At 31.6% G+C, this 22,469-nt stretch overlaps 4 protein-coding genes across 4 annotated transcripts; 2 read left to right on the top strand and 2 right to left on the bottom strand.

Moving 5' to 3' along the window:
• Window positions 1–2,619: 2,619 nt before the first annotated feature.
• Window positions 2,620–5,083, top strand: PGO_092080 (endoplasmic reticulum oxidoreductin; the record flags this gene model as incomplete). Its single annotated transcript, XM_028687796.1, has 5 exons — window positions 2,620–3,197; window positions 3,540–3,883; window positions 4,088–4,314; window positions 4,472–4,575; window positions 4,936–5,083. The coding sequence occupies 5 exons, from the start codon at window positions 2,620–2,622 to the stop codon at window positions 5,081–5,083; spliced, it is 1,401 nt and encodes a 466-aa protein (XP_028543597.1).
• A 1,024-nt stretch (window positions 5,084–6,107) lies between these two features.
• PGO_092090 (hypothetical protein, conserved) lies at window positions 6,108–10,787 on the bottom strand (the record flags this gene model as incomplete). The annotated part of the gene is made up of 1 exon (XM_028687797.1): window positions 6,108–10,787. The coding sequence occupies one exon, from the start codon at window positions 10,785–10,787 to the stop codon at window positions 6,108–6,110; it is 4,680 nt and encodes a 1,559-aa protein (XP_028543598.1).
• A 1,853-nt stretch (window positions 10,788–12,640) lies between these two features.
• Window positions 12,641–14,599, bottom strand: PGO_092100 (hypothetical protein, conserved; the record flags this gene model as incomplete). Its single annotated transcript, XM_028687798.1, has 4 exons — window positions 12,641–13,111; window positions 13,267–13,896; window positions 14,162–14,199; window positions 14,557–14,599. The coding sequence occupies 4 exons, from the start codon at window positions 14,597–14,599 to the stop codon at window positions 12,641–12,643; spliced, it is 1,182 nt and encodes a 393-aa protein (XP_028543599.1).
• A 5,375-nt stretch (window positions 14,600–19,974) lies between these two features.
• PGO_092110 (hypothetical protein, conserved) lies at window positions 19,975–22,092 on the top strand (the record flags this gene model as incomplete). The annotated part of the gene is made up of 3 exons (XM_028687799.1): window positions 19,975–21,531; window positions 21,714–21,808; window positions 21,996–22,092. The coding sequence occupies 3 exons, from the start codon at window positions 19,975–19,977 to the stop codon at window positions 22,090–22,092; spliced, it is 1,749 nt and encodes a 582-aa protein (XP_028543600.1).
• Window positions 22,093–22,469: the final 377 nt, after the last annotated feature.

The following is a 22,469-nucleotide window of genomic DNA, read 5'->3' on the forward strand; positions in this document are numbered from 1 at the left end:
ATAGGGCAAGCACAAATACGGGCGCATAAAAAAAAAAAAAAAAAAAAAAAAAAAAAAAAAAAAAAATGATTCTCGTTTAAACTTATACATAAAAACATTTTTGAGGAATTTTTTTTTGAATTCGAAAATAAGGGTATATAAATATATACTCACATATCCACATAAGCAAGCACGTATATGAGAATCAATGCATAATTTTATATATAAGAAAAGAACATACATAACATACTAATACATGAGCGTGCAAAAATACATGTACGAATTAAGCACGCACGCAGCATCGAACGTGCCATGTGAGCCAAGCATATATAATAAGCTAAGCAAAATAATCACGTGGGTTTTATGCATAACAGAACTTTCCATCTGAGCTATGCGTATGACACCCGAACAAATAACCTTGTCAGAGATATGCAATATATCCGAATATGCGTATATAATACGTATACCCTCCCCCCACCCCACCATACATCACCTCAACGAATGATTCAGCGGTGGGCACTTTAAAACATATATCCATGTTCTTCAGTCAAATTATTTTTCCACTTTTTTCTTTAGCCCTGTTGAGTAAGTTTTTGTAAATACTTAACTAATCCTCTTGTGCTTTTACACCCCCCCCTTCCATCCATCAGGATCTACTTAAATCATGCAAAAATACTGCCATCTTAATGTACTTTATAAAATTATGTTAAGGAGATCCCAATGTGAAGTACTTTGGGTCTCTTGATTTGTTTTTAGCTTTTTCGATAAACTGTGATTTATTACTTACACACAATGCCTTTACCCCAGACCCAGCACCATGGTCAGTTGCAACTATAGTCCTTCATGCGAAATGTAGAAACAACAGGAAAAAGTCATTACATACAAAAAGGTATACACATACGCGTGCGCACACGGGTACACATGCACAAACATATATATTTATGTATATATATTTATATAAACACGTATGTATATGAACACGTGTGATCAAACACAAAGTGCAAGAGGGTGTAACATATTTTGAATGACAAGAGGGATGGGGTCAAAATTTATATCCGTAAACACATATATAGAGGCGATGCAATTGCGAACCACATTTACGTGTACAGAATTAATGTGCAGCTCCATACTTTACGCATTTATTTTTTCGTATAATATATGTATACACATTATGTACATGCATATAAGGGTCTACTTGCCCTTTCCATCACTATAACAAATATTGTAAGTGAAACAAAAATTTTTATGGCACATAATAGATTACAAGTTTTTATTTTACACATCCTCCACAGTACATTTCACATACACCACCATGTTCTCAGTTTTTCATGAACACCTTGTCACGCTGCATATTTGATTTTTATTTGAATAAAGATTGCATCACCTTCTATGTCTTTTACTATCCCCCAAAGTTTATTTTTTCTAAACTTTTCCGTTTTTTTGTTACAATATTATTTTGTGTATATCAAAATGAACATGTAGACCATCTACCGGGTTGATCTGCATTCCGTTCCGCTTTTTTTTTTTTTTTTTTTTTTTTTTTCGTCGCCATCGTACGATATTATGCTGTCCTTTTTTTCACCTGTGATAATTAATTTTTTTTTTTTTTTTTTTTTTTTTTTTTGTGTTCATTTTAACTTCCGTTTTTCTCCTCTAACTTTTGATGCTTTTTGAGTAACCGTATTTCTTATAGCCTCAAAAAATTGAAGTGCTCTTCCAAGAGCATATCTAATTTTCCTTGCATTGGATGGGCTTGTACTCACACATGCGTTTTTCACATAAGTGCATGAATTCAGTGTAGCTGTCCTTGGCTCAGTGTGATCTTTTATGAAACGCTTCTCTAGAGACACCATTCGGGTGGTGCACCCATCACATCCATCACATCCATCACATCCATCACATCCATCACATCCGTCACAACCATCACAACCATCACAACCATCACAACCATCACAACCATCATATCCATCACAGATATTTTGCAGTGTGTATATGTGTACGCTTCTATGCATCTCCTCACGTATAAATTCACCCTTATACTTATTGCCCAATTGACATGGAGCCGTGAGGAGAAAATCACGCCTCGTGAATCCGTGCCTTAGACAAAACACATTCATATAACACATCACAAAAACATAACACCACATCTGAGAGCCTTGTGTGCATATGAACTATGCAACAAAAGGTATACACAATCCCCCCGGCGTGAATGTACATCCGTTCCTGGGGTAGAAGTGGCACGGGAGGAAAAACCTCACGTGAAGTGAAGTCGAACAGGAGGAAGTGAAGTCTAACAAGAGGAAGTGAAGTCTAACAAGAGGAAGTGAAGTCTAACAAGAGGAAGTGAAGTCGAACAGGAGGAAGTGAAGTCGAACAGGAGGAAGTGAAGTCTAACAAGAGGAAGTGAAGTCTAACAAGAGGAAGTGAAGTCTAACAAGAGGAAGTGAAGTCTAACAAGAGGAAGTGAAGTCTAACAAGAGAAAGTGAAGTCCACCAGAAGGAGAAACCTCACGGGAAACTGTTTCTCCTAAAGGGAGACACAGAGTCATAAGAGTCGCAGAGAGGAGAAGCCATATCTATAGAACCTCCTTAACAAGAACCCCCCCGCCCCCTCCCCCACAAATAATCTCTCAGGAAAAAATGAAAATCGCCGTGATCTCCGTACTACTTCCAATAATATTTACTGGTCTTTTTTTAAAGACAAAGGAACAAGATACCTTTATATCATATGGAGTAATATTGAAGGAAAGATTTAAAGAAATATTATTATACTTCAACATATTTGACATTGAATTTCCATCAAGTTATGTTCATAATGAAAAGATCCTAGGGCTTCATGTACGGGACATTGAAAAAGATGCATATGAAGTATATCCAATATTAAAAGAATTAAAACAAAAGGATTATTTTCGAATTTTCAAAGTGAATTTACATATACCATGCAAAATTTTAAAAGTAAATGAAAAATGTAAAGAAATGAAAAAATGTAGTGTTTGTGAATGTGAAAATGAGGAAATACCATATAATTTTCGAACCAATGAAATTGAAATAATTGAAGATAAAATGTCGAATGAAGATTTGAAAAAAACTTTTATTGAAAATAAACTCTATAAAGACATATTAGGAATCTATGCCACATCTGATGAAGGATTTTTAACTTATGTAGATTTGGTTTACAACTCTCCCTCATTCACTGCCTACGAGGGTCGAAATATTTGGTACGTCAAAATTTGGAGTGGAAAATCACATTCTACAATGAAAAAAATTGTATTCACATAGATGTAAATCATTTACATTCGTCACTTTTCAGAACAACTTGCTTATCTCGAGTGTTCAAAATTGTTTGTATCCCAGGATTGGCACGCATGCAAATATAAAATTTACATGTCATAGTTTTTTTTTTTTTTTTTTTTTTTTTTTTTTTTGACCCTTGTTTTATACGTGATGTAATAGCTGTACTTATTTTATTTTTTTTTCCCCTTTTTACATATCTCTCCCACGTATGGAAGATATATTATATATATACACATATTTACTCCACCACCATCCACCTGACATAGGAACAAGATATATAAAGAAAACTGTTTCCAGAACGAGAAGAATGGATGTAAGGAAATGAAAAGTTTTTATAGAATAATTTCAGGAATGCAATCCAACATAGCGATTTTATCAGCTGAATATTACTACCTTAAGAATGATTTTGTATTCGGAGATTTGCACTCTGTTGATGTTATAAAAAGTGATTATTTTAAAAAGTTAAATTATGATTACAATGTGAATTTCTTTAAGGAAAAGATTGCACTTTACCCGGAGAGGATTGAAAATTTATATTTTACTTTTGCCATCTTGCTGAGAGCCATGTGTCGACTGAAGCCCCTTGTCAGCCAGTGCAAGTGCAACTCAGGTGAGGCGGGGTAGCTATGGAGGGGTAGCTATTGAGGGGTAGCTATTGAGACGTATCTAGAGAGAAGTACCTATTAATAGATAGCTAGAGAGAGAAAGGGGGAAGAAGCGAGATCCTCATGCCTGTAGACTCTCCACAACCGTGAAACATACCGTAATGACATCTACTTCCAAATTAAACCATTTCTCCTTGAATCAAATGCAGGTCAGGAACAGAACGACAAGGAGGCGCTTAAACTTCTGGATAATTTACTGGGGAATTTATATCACGCGTGTTCATCGAAGGAATTCTTAGAACCGATATTTCCAACACATGGGAAAGAAATATTAGCGAAATTTATGAACATAACCAACATTTTAGATTGTGTACCTTGTGTCAAATGTCGTTTGCATGGAAAACTAAAAACGACTGCCCTGCAGATAGCCTTGGTGGTAAGTGCGTCCTGGAAAAACTAGCGAATTGCACACACACGAATAAATCAACGAGTGCATGTACGAATGCATGGACGAATACAGACACACAAATATTTGTGAGTTCCTTTTATGAATCCCCCCCCCTCCCCCCTCCCCCTTTTTTCTTTCCCCTCAGGAGGGAATGAGTAACGAACATATTGGATCTCTGGAGAGAAACGAAATCACGGCTCTAATCAATTCCCTTTACTACTTCGCGGATTCGATAATTATTTTAAACAAGTAAGTCGGATGTGCTTTTTTGTTTGGATCCACGTTAGAGTGGATCACGCATGGGTGCATTGCATTAGTGCGCATCTCGTTTGTGTGCGTCTCCTTTGTGTGCGTCTCCTTTGTGTGCGTCTCCTTTGTGTGGATCTCCTTTGGGTGGAATCGTCTTACTCTGTTATGTGGTGTTACATATGATTATGCTGTACATCCAATTATATTTTCCGTCTCTATCACATTACATGATCGCTCGCGTGGTGGTAGTATAACTAACCTAGCCGTGATGGGAAGCAAAAAAAGTTCAACACATTCAGTGAAAAACACATATATATCCGCTTATGATTCCATACTTCTTTTTTCCCTCCATTTGTGCAGATTCGAAGAAAGATTAAAATTAAAAAGAGCAACATTTATTTTCTACCTGTTATCATTTTGTCTATGCATAATTTTAATAGTATATTCCGTGATATTTATAACTGTGCGGAATTATAATAAAGAAAAAAAAAAAAAAAAAAAAACATAATAACAAGTTTATTTAAAATTGAAATGCGTATATATGTATTCACATCTGCACACGCACAAAGACGTGCAACTTTGGAGAATTCAAAACTTTTAAAATCCACTATGAATTAACCAGTTCGAAAGTTGGCACACACAAGCGCACATAAAAAAAAAAAATGCCTGACCGAGTTAAGCCAAGCCAAGCCAAACAATACTCCACGATATGCGTGTGCGTTTGTAAGAAAAGTTCCTGCATCCAAATCTCTCATAAATTCAAAAAATATTTTGAACTCCCGAACTTTTTGACTAAATTGATGATTTATTTTCAGCTCCCCTCTGTAACTCCATATATATATCCAATCCATGTGTGAACGAAAGTCTTTTTGCTTTTTTTCCCACACGTGTGAATATGTATATATATATATATATATATATATATGTACATATCTCTCATAGCTTCACTTCATAACATGATTTAATGTGCGTATGATTTTCTTCTTCCACTTTATTCTCCTTCCGTCCATTTCATACTCCATTTGATGACATTTTTTTTTTTTTTTTTTTTTTTTTTTTTTTTTACGCCCCCCCACTTGGTATGCCTCCTTTTCACACCGTGCCATGGATGAACATAATAATACTTCAACAAAAATTCATGATTCTCTTTCACTTGACAACTTCGAAGTTTCATAATTCAGCAGTTGAATAATTTGACAGCGTCTCAAAGTTGGAAAATATTGCGAAAAATTAGCGAAATTGGTATAATTGGAAAAGCTTCGAAATGATCGAAAAGTTTGAAAAGCTCGAAATGATCGAAAAGTTCGAAAAGTTCGAAAAGTTCGAAAAGTTCGAAAAACTTGCAAAATTGGCAAAATTCGCAAAATGCACGAATTTCTCAGCTCAATTATTAATCTAGGGTGTTGTGGTCAGAAAATTGATATTCCAAATGTGGTAAATAAACGAAACTCCTATTTAGTTCTCTCTGTATATTTTTTTATCGACCCTTTTTTTATCTGTCTCTTCTTCTTCTTCTTCTTCTTCTTTTTCTCTCAGTTGGAGGGGGCACCTTTTTTATGTATTTCTATTTTGCCATTCATCCCTGTGAATAATATGTAATTACATGAAGCAGCAGTTGTGCTGGTCGATCCCTCATCGTTGATATCCAAATCATTCGAAGATGCATAATGACTGAGGAAGGAAATATACGAGGGGATAAAGGAACACCTAGTGTTGAAAATGTTCGTTTTCGAAAAGGTGGCGATGGGATTGTCCTGATCGTCATCATTATTCTCCTCATCATCAAAGGCACTCCAGAAGTTTATGGGTTCAAAAAAAATATCACCAGCATTGCTGATAGCGCATAGTTGTTGCCTGTCATCACAATTAGCAGTTGTAAAAATATTTTTATTTTTATTTTTATTTTTTTTTTTGATATCTGTTGAACTATTTGAAATTACATTGATCCAATTTTCTCCTCTGATATCATAAAAATAAAAATTGTTAGTTCGATCTAAACTAAAGATTGTGTTGTCATTAATGAGAGATGAATAGATGATGTTTCCAAAATTATTTGAAAATGTGTCGTTCAAATTTTTTTTAATTTTTTTCTCATATAAATATTGTGGATTCATATAATTTATGGAGATATAATTTTGTTCATACACTTTTTGTATAGTCTTATAGAAAAGTCGCACTTGTTCATTTCCATAAAAGCGAAAGAATTTCCCAGAGCCAAATTCACCCTTTGATGAAAATTTACTTTTATGTAACTTTCCTATTTTGTTATTTCCATTTGGAGAAGAAACGCTGAAACATTTAGAATTCAAATTTTCAAATTCCAGTTTTTTCCGAGGTCTTGTTCGAATATCAAATAATTTGAATCCATCAGATCGTGTCAATAAAAGTTTATTCTTTAGCTGCACAAATTTTACAGAATCGCTAAAATTATCATATGTTTGTAAAATTTCAAAATTATTTTCAACGTTAAGTAATTGCACTGTTTCATCTGATGAACCTGTTGCTAAATAATTCTTGTTGAAACTCATACACGTCACTGTGTCATTGTGTAACTTTCTACTTACCAATTGATTGTAAATGTTTGCACTGTACAGAAATTCGTTTCTCCTGTGTTTATTCTTTCTCTCCTTACAATTCTTATGATTCCATCCGTTACTGATCTCATTGCTCACCCCATTACTGCTCCTCTCGACACACTCAAACACATCATCAAAGGAGGACAGCAGAGAATTTTCAGAGTCACTCCTAGATATTCTCGAATCATTGAGGGATAAATATCTCTCGTTTAACAGTTTTTTTCCCTTATTACTACTGCCTCCCCCGTCCTCCTCCTCCTCCTCTTTTTTTGGGTGTTCGTTAGAATCCATGGGTTCTACATCACACTCATTCACTCTCAAAATGCTTTGTGGGTTCAGAAAAAGAATATTTCCATTGCATGTCCCTATGATATATTTCCCTTGGACATTTGTAATACAAGAAAAGTTTTCATCACCAAATTTTAGAGAAATCAAATTATTGTTATTTTTTATTTCGTATTTTATTAAATCATTATAACTAATTATTTTTATAAATCCATTATTACAAACAAAGCAAATGTTGCTATGGTTGTATGCAACTCCATTTACAACACATGGTATCAGATCGATTCTATGTAAATTCCATTTGTGTCTTTTGAAATAATTTCCACGTATATCCTTATCACCATTTCTATTTGGTACGTGCTTTGTTCTTGTACATTCATCAATGTATCCTCTTCTCTTGCTTCTGTTTATGCCTCGAAACTTGTTCTTGTTTCTTTGATAGTAATCCGTTCCATTTATATCTTTCACTCCTTCGAATGACTTGTCTTCTTTCTGCTCTCCATCTTCCTCACCACAGACATCTCCATGGTAAATGTCTCCTCCTCCCTCATCCTCTTCCTCGTCCCGTTGGTGATGATCGGGGTCGTCTTCATCTTCCCCATCTGTTCCATCTGCTTCGTCTTCTTCGTCTACTTCTCTTGCTTCGTCTACTTCTCCTGCTTCGTCTACTTCTCCTGCTTCGTCTACTTCTCCTGCTTCGTCTACTTCTCCTGCTTCGTCTACTTCTCCTGCTTCATCTTCTTCATCAACTTCTTCATCATCTTCATCTTCTTCTTCATCTTCTTCTTCATCTTCCTCATCCCGTAGGTATCCACCAAATCGGTCTCCCCTAAGTCCCCCACGGGTTAGTAACCTCCTACGCATTTTCAAGTCTTTTTTCCTTTTCCTCTTGAAATAGAGTTCAGACAAAACTTCATTAAAAATTGGAGAGTAATACCAGGGAGAATTCTTAATCTCCTCGTTGTAGTTAAAAGAAACAGATGATTTTCTAGACACGTGATGTTCTTTAAAAATTTGGAATGGGCATTGTCCAAATTCGTGTAACTGTGTTTTTAACGCTTTAGAAGGCATAGTAGTAATTAATGATTTAATTTTTTCATTAAAATTTCGTTCAAATTCATTTTCTTCTTCTTGTCTAATTCGATCACAATGAGACTTATAATTAGCTACACATAATTTTTCATTAAGTATAGTATGCATATATGTAAGGGGGTGATATAAATTGAAATTTTCTTTTGCTATTTGTCCACTTTGTTTATAACCAAAAATCAAATTAATCCATTCGTTAATATGCTTATTTGCATAGTTACTCTCAAGAGAATTTTTCATTTTTATTAAAAAATCTTTTGATGAGGTACACCACTTAGGAAGAATGACATCATGGATATTTCCTTCACTTGAACCAATGTCAAGAAAATTTTTTAAAAAGCTATCATTGTCTTCATAAAATTCTGGTATCAATTCGATGAATGAAGAATTCGCATTTAAAGCAGTGTTAAATGTGCTTTCAATAGATAAAAATATTCTCGAAAGAGTGTCAAATTTACCACTTTGTAATTTCAGTTGACATTCTGGATGTAAACGAATTAAAAAATAAACAACATAAGCTAAGGTAGAATAATGGGAACCATAAAAATAATCATGATCTTGCATCTTTTCTATTAAAGAATTTAATCTATCCGGATTTAAACAACCAACTGGTTTTCTCAAATTTCGATAAATAGAATCATCATTTAAATTAATTGATTCACTAGAATAGTCACATAACAACCAAGGAAAAATTGGATATTGAGAAAAATCTTTTCTACTTCTACCAGCGATACAATTAATAAAATCTAAATATTCATAATTAGATATAGCACCATATTCCCATTTCTTCTGAATAGCATATACAAAATCTTTATTTTCTTCTATAAATAAACATTGCGGTTTTATTTTTTTCAGTACAGAAATTATTACTTCTCTGTCACCATAATTGACAAATTCGATATATAATGAACTATATTTTTTCTTACTTTCATGGTCAAATATTATTTCTAATGCATTAGGTTTCATAATTATGATTCTTTTAAATACATGTAAAATGTTTTCCGTTTTCCATTTCTTTTCTTTTTTATTTGTAAAATTTGGATTATATTGGAAATATATAAATTTATTTGTTATGTTTAATATACCTTTGGTTCTTAACAAGGGAGATATTTTAAATACCCAATATCCTTCCATTCTTTTTGTAATTATTTTTTCATGTATGCTTATACTGCTTATATCAAATTTCATATTTTCTGTCAACCTTTCCATTATCTTCTCAATGTACTTTTCAATATCAACTTCTTTTACTTTGTTCAAGTAGTTACTGTTTTTCCCTCTATTCACTGAGGCGCTGATCCCACCCCCTCTCCTCCCTTCTTTCTCGTAATCACCAAAATTTTCTCCATCCTTTTCTTGCCTATTTTCCCTTGCCCTCTGGTATTCATTTGAAAATTCTCCAATTCCACTTCCAGTTCCAAATCCAGTCCCTTGCTGCTTTTTCTTCTTTTCCTTTATTAGAATTTCCATTTGCTTTTCGTGTATCACCATCGCGATTTTTATTTTCGAGACTATGTCGTACATCGCTTTCAGCTTCTTCCTGCTGCTGAGAGATCCATCACACTGGAATGAGTACACAAACGAAGTTGCACTGTTGGCAGTAGTGGTTGCAGTAGTGGTTGCAGTTGTGGGTGCAGTTGCGGTTGCAGTTGTGGGTGCAGTAGTGGTTGCAGTTGTGGGTGCAGTTGTAATGGCCACTTTAATAGCCGCTGTAGTGGAAGAATTTTCCATCTCATTTTCATCGAAGTTATTGAGAATTTTCTCAAAGAGAGGAATTTTGTCGTCTATATTGTCGTTATCAATCATTCGAATCTCATCGTAGTATTCATTGTAAAGACTATTCATTAAGTTAATACTTCTTCTATTTTTCCTATCGTATGTAAACTGAGAAGTGCACCTTGTTTTCTTATTATATAAAATCGTTTTAATTTTAATAACTTCAGACGTTTTTATAATTATTTCATTTTGTAACGCACACATCTTTGCATTTTCTAATTTCTTAAAAGGGAATTTCAAAACATCCTCATCCACGCTGTATGGTTCAAACACTAAGGATTTTGAGCACAGCCTTAACCTTCCACGTGTGCATATGTACATGTTTGTAAATTCTTCAGATTTAATTGCATGCTCGTTTGAAATTTTATCTCTATGTTGGATGACACCATTCTGTTGTTTCCTCCTCATGGTTATTAACATATCATCCATATATTCTTCATCTTCCTCTAAAAAGAGTAAATTGAAGCACCTTGCCGTTGATTTTTCCATTTTTTTTACACCTTCACTTTTGGGATTCACTCCTTAGCTTGCTCCTTCCCTCTTTTCAGTTTTTCAGAGGATAGTCTTTTCCTTTCAACGTTGCATATGCTGTGCGTGATTTTCTGTGAGTCCAACAGATAGCAGCAAAATCAAAAAGTAAAACTTTAATTTGCCTCCCTTCGTACACACAATCGATAGTAGATGCAAAGAGATGGGCTGAGAAAGTTAGCGTTGCTCAATTTGGAGATTCACTCCTTTGTAACTTCTAAGAATGTTGAACTCCGTGTCAAGTAAATAAAATTAGAATTGACTTTGGCTCATGCCACCATCCGTCCTCCACGCATATGAATTCGTTTCACAACCGTTCATTTTTTCTCTCATACGAATTCGCATGTACGCATTTAAATATGCCTGAGCAGGCATGTGCGTGTGTTCAAAGTAGTGATTATCAGTGTGGAAGTGCCAATTTGTCAGTGTAACGGTGTGCCAATTTGCCAATTTCCTAGTGTACCAATTTCCTAAAGTGCCAATGTGCGATATCCATTATGCGCAATACGTATGCCTCAAGCTTGTTCACGTAAGGACAGACTCATCATTCCTCTTTCGATGTGCCCAGAATCCTTTTCACAAACATTACATATATGCATATATATATGTATATACATGTAACCCCACGTGTTTCAAAAATTCGTACAAATGTATTATTTGTTCATGCGTATTTTATAACATGGAGTTGTTTTATATATGTACTTAAAAATTCTAAAAAAAAATTTTTTTTTTTTTTTTTTTTGCTTTTATATCAAACTTAGCATATGAAATATATGTATCTCTTTATATGGCTTCTTTCATGTCGTTATTTTTTTTTATTTTTATTACTTTTTTTTTTCGCTTCCCTTTTATCATGAATTCTCAATATAGTGCAAAAATAAAATAATAAATAAGAAAAAGGAGAGGAAAAAGAAAGAAAAAAAAATAATAATAATAATAAAATAATAATGAAAAAAATAATAATAACATAATAATGAAAAAAATAATAATAAAATAATAATGAAAAAAATAATAATAAAATAATAATGAAAAAAATAATAATAAAATAATAATGAAAAAAAAAATAAAAAAATAAAAAGTGAACATTTTTTCTCCCATAATATGAATAACATATATTCACATGTATAATTTATCATGAATCCTCCCAAAAACCCATAAGAACAGAATTCATATAAAAAAGATAACGCACAGTGTTAGAGCACATAAAAACTATTTCTGAGCCAGTCTGGTGAAGAAGGGAAATGGAGGGATCCGTTTTTCTTCTTCAAAATTAATGTATAAATTAGGACTTGTTGTAAAAGACAAAAACAAATTTGGACCCAAAGGGTTGATACGTATAATTTGAGGTACAAATGATACACATACGAAATTTTACAAAAGGTGCACGACGGTACAAATATTACATGCCTATGCGAAAACACATATAAGTAGATATATATATATATATATATCTACATACATGGAACGGTAGTACTTTCTGCAGAATGAACTGATATGAAAGAAATTTTTTTTTTTTTTTTTTTTTTTGATCCATTTGAAAAATAGCATATGTTTTTGACATCACTTTAAAAAATTCAATGTTGATACTCGTTCGTCTGTTTTCCATGTGATCTCTAATGTTGAAGCTTATTTGTGGAGATGAACTTGTGGAATGTAAAAACGCTGTATGTATACTATCCACGCACAGTACTGTAGGAATATTTTATGAAATATGTTCCATACCTAGGTAGACTTATGGATATTTATACCATATATGTATAAATATATATGTATACATATACACGCGCAGCATATAATTGCAGGCAGTGTGGATGCTACCTCTTCTGGAATCGTTGTAACCTTAATTTGTGCAGTTCAGATAATTCATTATTTATTTTGTTATACTGTACTACACCATCTGTCCTACCGTTTGTTGCATCATTTGTGTTTTTTAACAAATCTGTAGATTTCCCACAACTTTTATTTTTATTCATATTGGCATGAATTTCATTAACCCTGATATCCATATTTTTTAAAGTGCTACTAATTTTATTTTCATTCATGTTATTAAACATACTTTTGTTATTATCCTCTCCACTTGGAAGTGCTTCAATGCATTTTTCAAACATAATTCCATCTTTATTAACAGTACTATTATCCGATTCATTTTTTGGTTCCATCTTTTCGATAAATTCGTACAATTGTGATTGTGCACATATGGGATCCTGGAAGTTTTTCAGATTCCACACTTTAAGTTTTCGACCCGTCCTTTTGCACAGTGCGCAGATGTGTGGCAGTTTTGTTACCTGCATGTACATGGTGAGGGAGGGAAAACATGTTTTTCATAAGGACGTAAATAAATGAGTAAATATGTACATATGTATATTCTAGCACACATATGAGGGCATATCATAATTGAGGAGGGGTAGAGGAATTTCCAGCGTTCCCTTGCTGTACTAACCTTGTACGTGCTCATGAATATCATAGCATCTTGGTCATGCTCATAACGAAGCCAGAAAATGAAAAAGTCTTTTATTATTTCTTGAATCACTTCATTATTCCATATATCTCTATTGAGACGCATGGATTCAAATTCTGAATCTTGGATATTGACAAGTATATACTTATCTTCTTTTCTAGACTTTTTACGCACTTCTTCCAATGATAAGTTGCAATTCAGAAATACAGGAGGGGAAAAGAGTTTTCCAATAGCATCTCCTAATTCGATTTTGCTTTTTTTATCCTTTTTATTTTTCTCATTAAAATGTAAAAAGTTAGATTTATCCATATCATGAATTAAGGCTTGACTGAAATGTTTATCTGGTTCTCTAATACAGTCGTCATATTCAGTACTGTAGTCTTCCATTTGGTCTGTTACATGTTCGTTTCGATCTCTTGTGTTCTGGGTTCGATCCCTTGCGTCCTGGGTTCGATCTCTTGCGTCCTCTATTCCAACTTGTTGTGTGTCCGCATCTTCTAATGTTTCTTCCCCTTGTCCCATTCCATCATTATGATGTTGGCTATGCGAAGTAGGTTCCCCATTTATTTCGTAATACAAATTTAGCGCATCACTACAGTTTCCATTACACATCTGGGATGAAAACAGAAGAAAATATGTGTTTACGTAGATGTGGAGGTGTTCGTGCGGGGGAAGGGGAGCTATGTTGTGTGGAAAATGTTAGTAGCAACTGATACATATACAAGTCAAATAAGTCCACTATGGAGATTAATAAAACGAAGAAAAAAAAAATAAAAAAACAGTAAAAACATACAAGACATACAAAACATGAACTTGATAACATCTGATTCACAGCTTTCTAGCAATTCTTCTTTTTTTTTGTCTCTTAAGTTCATACTTCCAAATAGTACAGGGCTGTATCCTCCGTTGCATCTTCTGTGCTAATTAGAAAAATGTAGAAGAAATTATTAACTCATTTCATTCTTTTATTTAATGAGTGTTGTTATTTTTCCAGGTTACTAATTTGTCATTATGTATATCAGTATGTGTAAATGTGCATGTGAGTATGGGCATACACATCCATGCAAAAATGTCCGTGCAAAAATATACATGCAAAAATGTCCGTGCAAAAATATACATGCAAAAATGTCCGTGCAAAAATATACATGCAAAAATGTCCGTGCAAAAATGTACATGCAAAAATGTCCGTGCAAAAATGTACATGCAAAAATATCCATGTGCAACCATTTATGGACATACATTTTTCATATTTTTTCTTCTTTCTTCTTTTACCAATATGCCGCAGGAATTCTTCAATCTCTTGCTTGGCTATCATTTCTACGTTTATCAATTCGTAACATGTGCCAACTTTTTAGCAGCAAATTTGCCTATAGATATATATTTTAATTGATCAAATACTACAGCTTATATGTATACATATCAACGTATGTTTTTCCCTCACCTTTTCAGTAACGTATTTTTTGTTACTATTTTTTCTCTTGTTTTTCACCAGTACTCGTACTAGTGTTTCACTTTACCCAGATGTTTTTGTGTCAGTACAAATGGCTAACTTTTTTAGACATGAAAAAAATAATACTTCTCTTTCCTATGTATTTTTTTTTTTTTTTTTTTTTATAAAGTGCAAGTTTTATAAATGATCGCTTGAACTGTCTTGAGTTTTTTTCACCTTTGTCATTTTTTTTTTTTTTCTTTTTTTTTTTTGTGTTATAATAAATTTTCTTCTGTTTTCACGCGAACGAAGACGGTAGGAGCGGGATGTACAGGTGTACGTGGTTATATATGACCGTACATGTACATATAAATATGTAAGTATTATATATGTGCGTTGCATTATTTACTCATTTCCCTATGTATTACAAACTTGGCCATTTCTTCATACAGGAATATATATATGTGTGTATGCGAATATCGCCGTATGTGCGAAGGTATGCACTAATGTAATTATTTACCCCTTTTATATGCACCTATTTATATGCGAATTTGTTCTTACATTGTACATATAGAAAAGTTTTTTGCATCCTTAACAAATATCAAAACGTCTTTTAAAAGAAACGAAGAAAAGGTAGAACTGTGTACTGAAGAATAGTTTACTCAAGTTGTGCAAAATAAAAAAAAAAGATATTATTGCTAGTATAATGCGTTTTTTACATTTAAAAAATGGTAGGGAGTGAGGGAAAAAAAGCGCGATAAAAAAAAAAAAATTCCGACTTGCGGATTTAAGTTACAAAATTAATGTGCTGAACTGATATTTCAACTTGTAAATCGTGATTCGACATTTGCCAATTTATTATTTCCATTTTTTTTTTATTCTTCCTTATTTTCCAATTTTGCTACCTCATTTAAGGTCTTATTTTTGCAAATGTTCGGGGGATAGGAGGGGCGTGGAACCATATTTTTCCTTTTACATTTTGATCAATAATTAGTTGGCCCTGCCTAGGAGATGTGAGCAACCAGGGAATAGTAAATGAACAATACAAAATGTGGATCTGTTGATAAACTGAAATCATATTTGCTTGTTACTCGACTGGAAAATTAGCCTTTATGACAATTTTTTAAAACTTAAAAAATGAATGTATGAACGAGTTGCGAAATTGAACTAATTACCTACTAAGCAATGTAAAACTTACATGAACATGCAACACTTCCCGAATTTTTTTTTTTTTTTTTCTTCTTTTTGCAACTACTTTATTTCCATTTAAAAAAAAAAAAAAAAAAAAAAATAGATAAACAGGTAAACTGATAAACAGGTAAACAGATAAACAGGTAAACAGATAAACAGGTAAACAGATAAACAGGAGAATAGATAAACAGGAGAATAGATAGACAAATGAATAAATATATACATAAATAAAACACTGAATTTTCCTCATGTATGCGACGCGTGGAAACCTTAAAATACATGTGATTTTTATATCCTTCTTCAAAAATGTACAGGATGTACAATTTCTGCCATTCCTTAATTAAAACCCATTCTTTGGAATGCGTTACTTGTGCACAGAACCCCAGTGCAATGACGTGAGCAGCTAAAAGGAACACGCGTGATAGCATTGATATATTTATGTATATAGCAAAAATATATTTATAGATTACCTCAACAGTGTTGTATGATAAAATGGTTAGCTAAATCATAAAAAAAAAAAAAAAAAAAAAAAAAAAAAAGTCCCATTATTTTATGAACCATGCATACAAAACTCAACTTTTATAATACGTGGACTGTGCTTTTTTTTTTTTTTTATCTTCACCTGAATAATCATATAATACGGAAACCTTTTTATATTTCCAATATAACATTATTATTGCATTTGCATTATTTTTACTGTCATGCTTGCTCCCCTTCTTATGTTATGGCAATGAGATTAATCTCTTACTAACAATATATATAATTAAGAATATACACAACTTGTGACATACTTTTAAGCTAAAAATCTACTCAAAAATAAACACTTAAAAAGTGTGCAAAACAAATGTAAGAAAAATGTGTTTCTTTCTCATAAAATAAACCAAAACGGTAAAAATAATTTTCTCAAAATAGAATTTTTTATGAGAACCGGAAATGTGTTGTATATAGTGTATTTTATATATATACCCCTATTTTAGATAGTTATATATAATAAATGCATACATGTAATAAATATATATAAGAGCCTTAGCGCCTATGTAAGAACTTTTCATAACACACATAAAATAAATTATTATGATAACCATTTTTAAATTTGTTCATATTTTGCCTTGTGCTACTTTTTTTTTTTTTTTTTTATCTTATTTTATAATTTACAATTCATATTTTATAATTTATATTTACAATTTATGTTTTACAATTTATGCTTTATAATTTATATTTTATAATTTATGCTTTATAATTTATGCTTTATAATTTATGCTTTATAATTTATATTTTATAATTTATATTTTATTTTATTATTTTTTTTTTTTTTTTTCTTTTTCCCTTTTCCCCTTTATTTTTTTCTGCGTATATCAAAAAATGTATCAATGTTCAGAAAATAATTATTTCAAATTTTGTAATATACGCAAAAAAAAAAAAAAAAAAAAAAAAAATTGGGAAAAAAATCAATTTGTATACAAACCATTTTCATTACATATTTCATTAACTTTCATAATAATAAACAAACACATAAAAATAATTCATTTTATTTAAAATTTAATCCTATTTTTCTTTTTATTCCATTTTGTTCAACTGATTTTTAAATAAGCAAACACATGTATACATATATATTACATATATATATTATGTAACATTATTTACATTACATATATAAATGTATGTATACACTTTTAAATGAATATAAGTTTCTTTTATTACTTATATATACACGTTGTAATAAATTCACAAAACTTTTCTAAGTCATGATCTGTAAAATAATACAATCTCAAGCTTATTAAGCGCACAAGTAGTAAAAGTTACAAGTTGGTTGTTTAACCGTTTATCGTATAATTTTTTTTTTTTTTTTTTCCAGCGTTGTTCTTTTATTGTACACTCTCTTATATATACATATGATGCAAAACAAACATAAAATGATTACACAGTTTTAGAAAGTGGAAGAAAAGATAAGCTTTTTTATTTCATTTTAATAATTGACTATTTGTAGTTTATTATTTTTTCATCTAAATTAAGTTATGATGAACGAATTAAGAAATATAATAAAATTTTGTCATTTAAAAATAAATTAAATTTGACGTAAATTATCAAATTGGAAGAACAAAAAAAAAAAAAAATAAATAAAATAAAATAATAATTGTGAAGTTGCATCACCATTTTGTGAATTTTTAATATTTCCAAGGTTTTTTTTTTTTTTTTTTTTTTTTTGTGAATAACATTTTTGTTGCACAAAAACACGATATTGTAGATTTAAGGATAAAAACAGAACATACAAAGGAGAAAAAAAAAAAAAAAAAAGAATAGGAAAAATAAAAATAACTGCGTGAGTGGACAAAAGGACGACGAAACAAAGAAAAATATGCAACTTATATACATAAATAGGGGTGGGTCATAGGCCATAACATCATCCCCCAATTACGTAAATACATAACATACACACACGTTTAAGAGCAAGTTTTTATATAAAGTGCCCATGCTACATTTTGAAGTAACCACATATGCATGTGCAAAAATTTACATGTACATATGTTGTTTTATGTATACCAATAATTAATAAAACCCTTTTTTAATTCTGAATATAATTTTTATATTTATAAGAGGAAAATTAATTTGTACATTTTTAAAGCCCGGGGGATACAAAGGTTGTCATATTTGTGTCCCTACGGGGAGCCAAATTGAGCATCTATATGTAGAGGCATATATGTAGGCACATACATATATATATATGTACATAGAGATATATAGATATATATTCATGTACCCCTATATATTTTCCTGGTTTGACGAAAAAAGTGTGTAATTCATTAAGCATCACAGCATATTCGCGTAGTTTTTAATTCTAATATTAATGCACTAGAGAAAGAGAACTTTATTCCCGATATTATAAATATTACTTTTTTAAATGATGAAATATATAACTAGCATACAATATTTGTCAAGAAAAAATATGCATAAATAATGAGAATTTTTTCAAAAGAAAAAAAAAAAAAAAAAAAAAAATAAATTGTTGTACAAGAATTATACTGAACTTTTTTTTTTTTTTTTTTTTTTTTTTTTTTCTCCTCATTTCCCATTTGTAAAGAGTATTCATTTAGTTATTGGCTACTAAATTTTTTCATTTTAATCACCTCTATAATTTATATGTGTCTTTTTTTATAAACACGATGAAAGTGTAATTGAAAAGAAAGAAAAAAATATTGAACCCAATGAGGTGTGTAGATTGTCAAAGTTTTTCACTTTTCTGTAGTAGGAGGGGAGGTCGTATATAAGCGTATGTATATATATATTTGCATGTGCATTCGAGAGTGCATTATGCAAGTGTATGCCATACATACATATATGTATGTATATATATATATATATATATACAGACGCTCTTATACAACCATATATACATAAACCCTATGTATATAGCTGCATGTATACCATAGGTGTGGAATCCTCCCGTATGCATACACATATATCTACACATAATATATGTACATGGGTGCACGAACAGAAAATCAAAGAGTATGCGCTCTGAACGCATTCAAAGTTTGCATACCGTACAGCATAGATCGACAAAAAAAGTGACAAAGAAGATATACGATATTGAAATAGAAAGGAAAATAAAAAAAAAAAAAAAAAAAAAAAAAAAAAGAAGATCGATACGACAGAATAACAAAATAAGTAGAAGACGAAAACAACACAAAGTGCGTATAATAATGATAAACTGACCACAAAATTTTTACGCGCAAGTAAGAAAAGAAGAGAATATAAAAGCGAAAATAAAAATCGCAATATAAAATAAAGCTTTAGAAATTGACGAGAGAGAAGAATCTCCTTGTAAGATTAGAATTCTTAAGAATAGAGAAGAGCAAGATATATGTATATACATACACACATATATTGAGGTTTGTTATAAGATCAGATTAGAATAAGACAGAGTAGAGGAAAAAATAAAACAAAAAATAAAATACGTTAAAATAAAGGAGAAAACAGATAGATAAAGAAACAAGATTCTATAATCAATCAAAACCAATCCAGTGAAAGTGGAACAAAATTTTTTGCCCCCTTTCTAACATAATGAAAAAATGAATGAGAAAAATGATAGTGAATTGAGGAATAGCGATAATGTTAACGATGCTTCTACGGTAAAGGAAAAAGAGCATAATATAAATAACAAAACAAACGAATTTGAAAAAATTAGAGATTCTTTTGATTCGGCAGACTCGGTTGATTCCGCGAATTCCGCAGATTCAGCAGATTCAAAGGAGAAGGGAACTTCGGAATGTGTCGATACAAATGACAAAAGTGAACAGAAGAATGATGAGGTTAAAACGCCTTCGTTTTTTACTAAATGTGTTAACAAAATAAAAAATTTCAACAGTGCCACATCTGAAGGCGACGTGGATATGGAAGTGGAGAAAATGGGGAGCAGCAAAGATAATGAGGGAAATACAAACTGTAATGACAATGAGGAGAGTGGTGGTGGGATGAACTTATTATCGAAAGAAGAGATAAATCCTGCGGAACAAGAAAAGACCATGGTTACCATACCACAGAATTGTGAATTACAGCTAGCCATAAGTGCCATATCGACATTTCATAAGAATAAAACTGAATTAAATCTAGATAGAGGAGAAATTTATCTAAATGAAAATGAATTAGCATTAATTTCGTACCATCTATCAACAAGTGGGTTTAGATTTTTTCCCATTGATGACACTAAAAAGAAAAAAAAAAGAGAACTTTCCAAGTTGGACGAATTAATAGTTGACACAAAGAGAATAAAGAGTGATCATCCTATTGGATCAAGTTTTAAAAGGGATGGAAGTTATGAGGGAAAGAAAATAGAAATAGGAGATAGAGGCAAAAATGAGGATTTCTCCAATGCAGATGAAAATGTTGTAAAATGCGAAATAAAAACAGGAGGAAGTGATTGTGGCACATTATTAACACATTCAGGAAATGTTGGAAAAACTGAACATACGAAAGTGTACCATTATGCAGAGAAACAAGAAGACAAATCTGAAAGGAAACTGAAAGAATATGAAGATGATATTCACAGAGATAGTACACTAAACGAAATGAAAGAGAAAAAAAGTGATAAGACAAGTAATTACTTAGACGAAGATGCGAAAAAAGAACTTGAGGATAAAGAAAAGATAGAATTATGTGATGAAATTTTAACGCAAATAAAGAATTCCTTTTATGATCAAATATTAAATATAGAAAATAATTTTAAAAATTTAGATAATAAAATAGAAGATAATAATTGTTTTTATTTCCAATGTATAATGGAAAAATTAAAAAATAAAAAATATGAAAATACTTTTTTAATATATAATGACGTATATTTGTATCTGAATAACTTATTATTTATGTCCAAACCGTCTAGTTATATATGGATGAAGTTACATGAATTATCTACTCAAATTACTAACAGCATTTCAGATATTCAACAAAGAAAAAAAGATAAAGCATGGATACAGACAATTCACAATGTACACCATCAATCCATGGCTAAGGAAGAAATGAAAAAGGAAAAAATAAATTCACAGGATACCATTGAACAGTCTATCAATGAGGAGGAGAAGTTGGCCTTCCAGTTGCTCCTAGGAAAATTGCACCAGGATATACACTTTGAGGTGAGAACATATAGAAGTGGATATATTCTCTCTCCACAGGGATAGAGAGATATTGATTGTAGCTTTTTAGAAGCTTTTTTACCTCCATTTTGTTGCTGTAATATTTGCCGTTACAAAGCTGTCTATATGTGCGAGTCGTTCCTATATATATATATGCCCTTTTTTGTTTTTCCTCCCATTAGCTTTTCAGAAAATTCAAAAACAAAGCAGTATGGAAGACCCTGGAGGGAGGGGAAATAGAGCTAGATGACAAGCTGACCAAAGCGGACGTGTTCAGGTAAACGCAGATCCCGCATGGTGAAAAGGAGAACCTGTTCACGTTCATTCTCATGTTCATGCTCATGCTCGTGTTTTTTTTTTTCTTTTTTCCATTCTGCATATATGAATTAATTCACACGTTTTGTTTGTGATATCGCCCCGTTCACTTACGCACACTTTTTTCGATTCCCTTTTTCTCACCGCAGAGAAATGTACAATTGGTGCAAAGACCAGCTAGAATTGAAGAGCAAACAAAGTGACTCATCAGAATCTGAGAGTGATTCTTCAAAGGACTCATACTAGTATCCTGAGTACACTTTTTTTTTTTTTATCATTCATTTGCTTGATAGGTTTTGCTTTATGCAACAGTTAACAGTTGAGAAAAATACCTTGCCACGGATATATGAGTCATATGATATATTTTTTACAACGTATTTAAGGAAATATTATGACCTTTTGTAACATACCGCTCCATTTTCCTACCATATTATCCATTATAATATTTGTCATCCATGTTAGCGTTTATATTCGTATCCCTCATGCTATATGCACACTTACAAATCTTTCTTCCAGACGCACAATCCCTTTATTTTTTATTATTATTACTATAATTATTATTATTATTTTTTTTTTTTTGTACTAATTTCAGCACAAAATTATGTGCACAATCACTCGTTAGA

Source organism: Plasmodium gonderi (genome assembly GCF_002157705.1).
Source record: "Plasmodium gonderi DNA, contig: Chr09, whole genome shotgun sequence".
NCBI lineage: Eukaryota > Apicomplexa > Aconoidasida > Haemosporida > Plasmodiidae > Plasmodium > Plasmodium gonderi.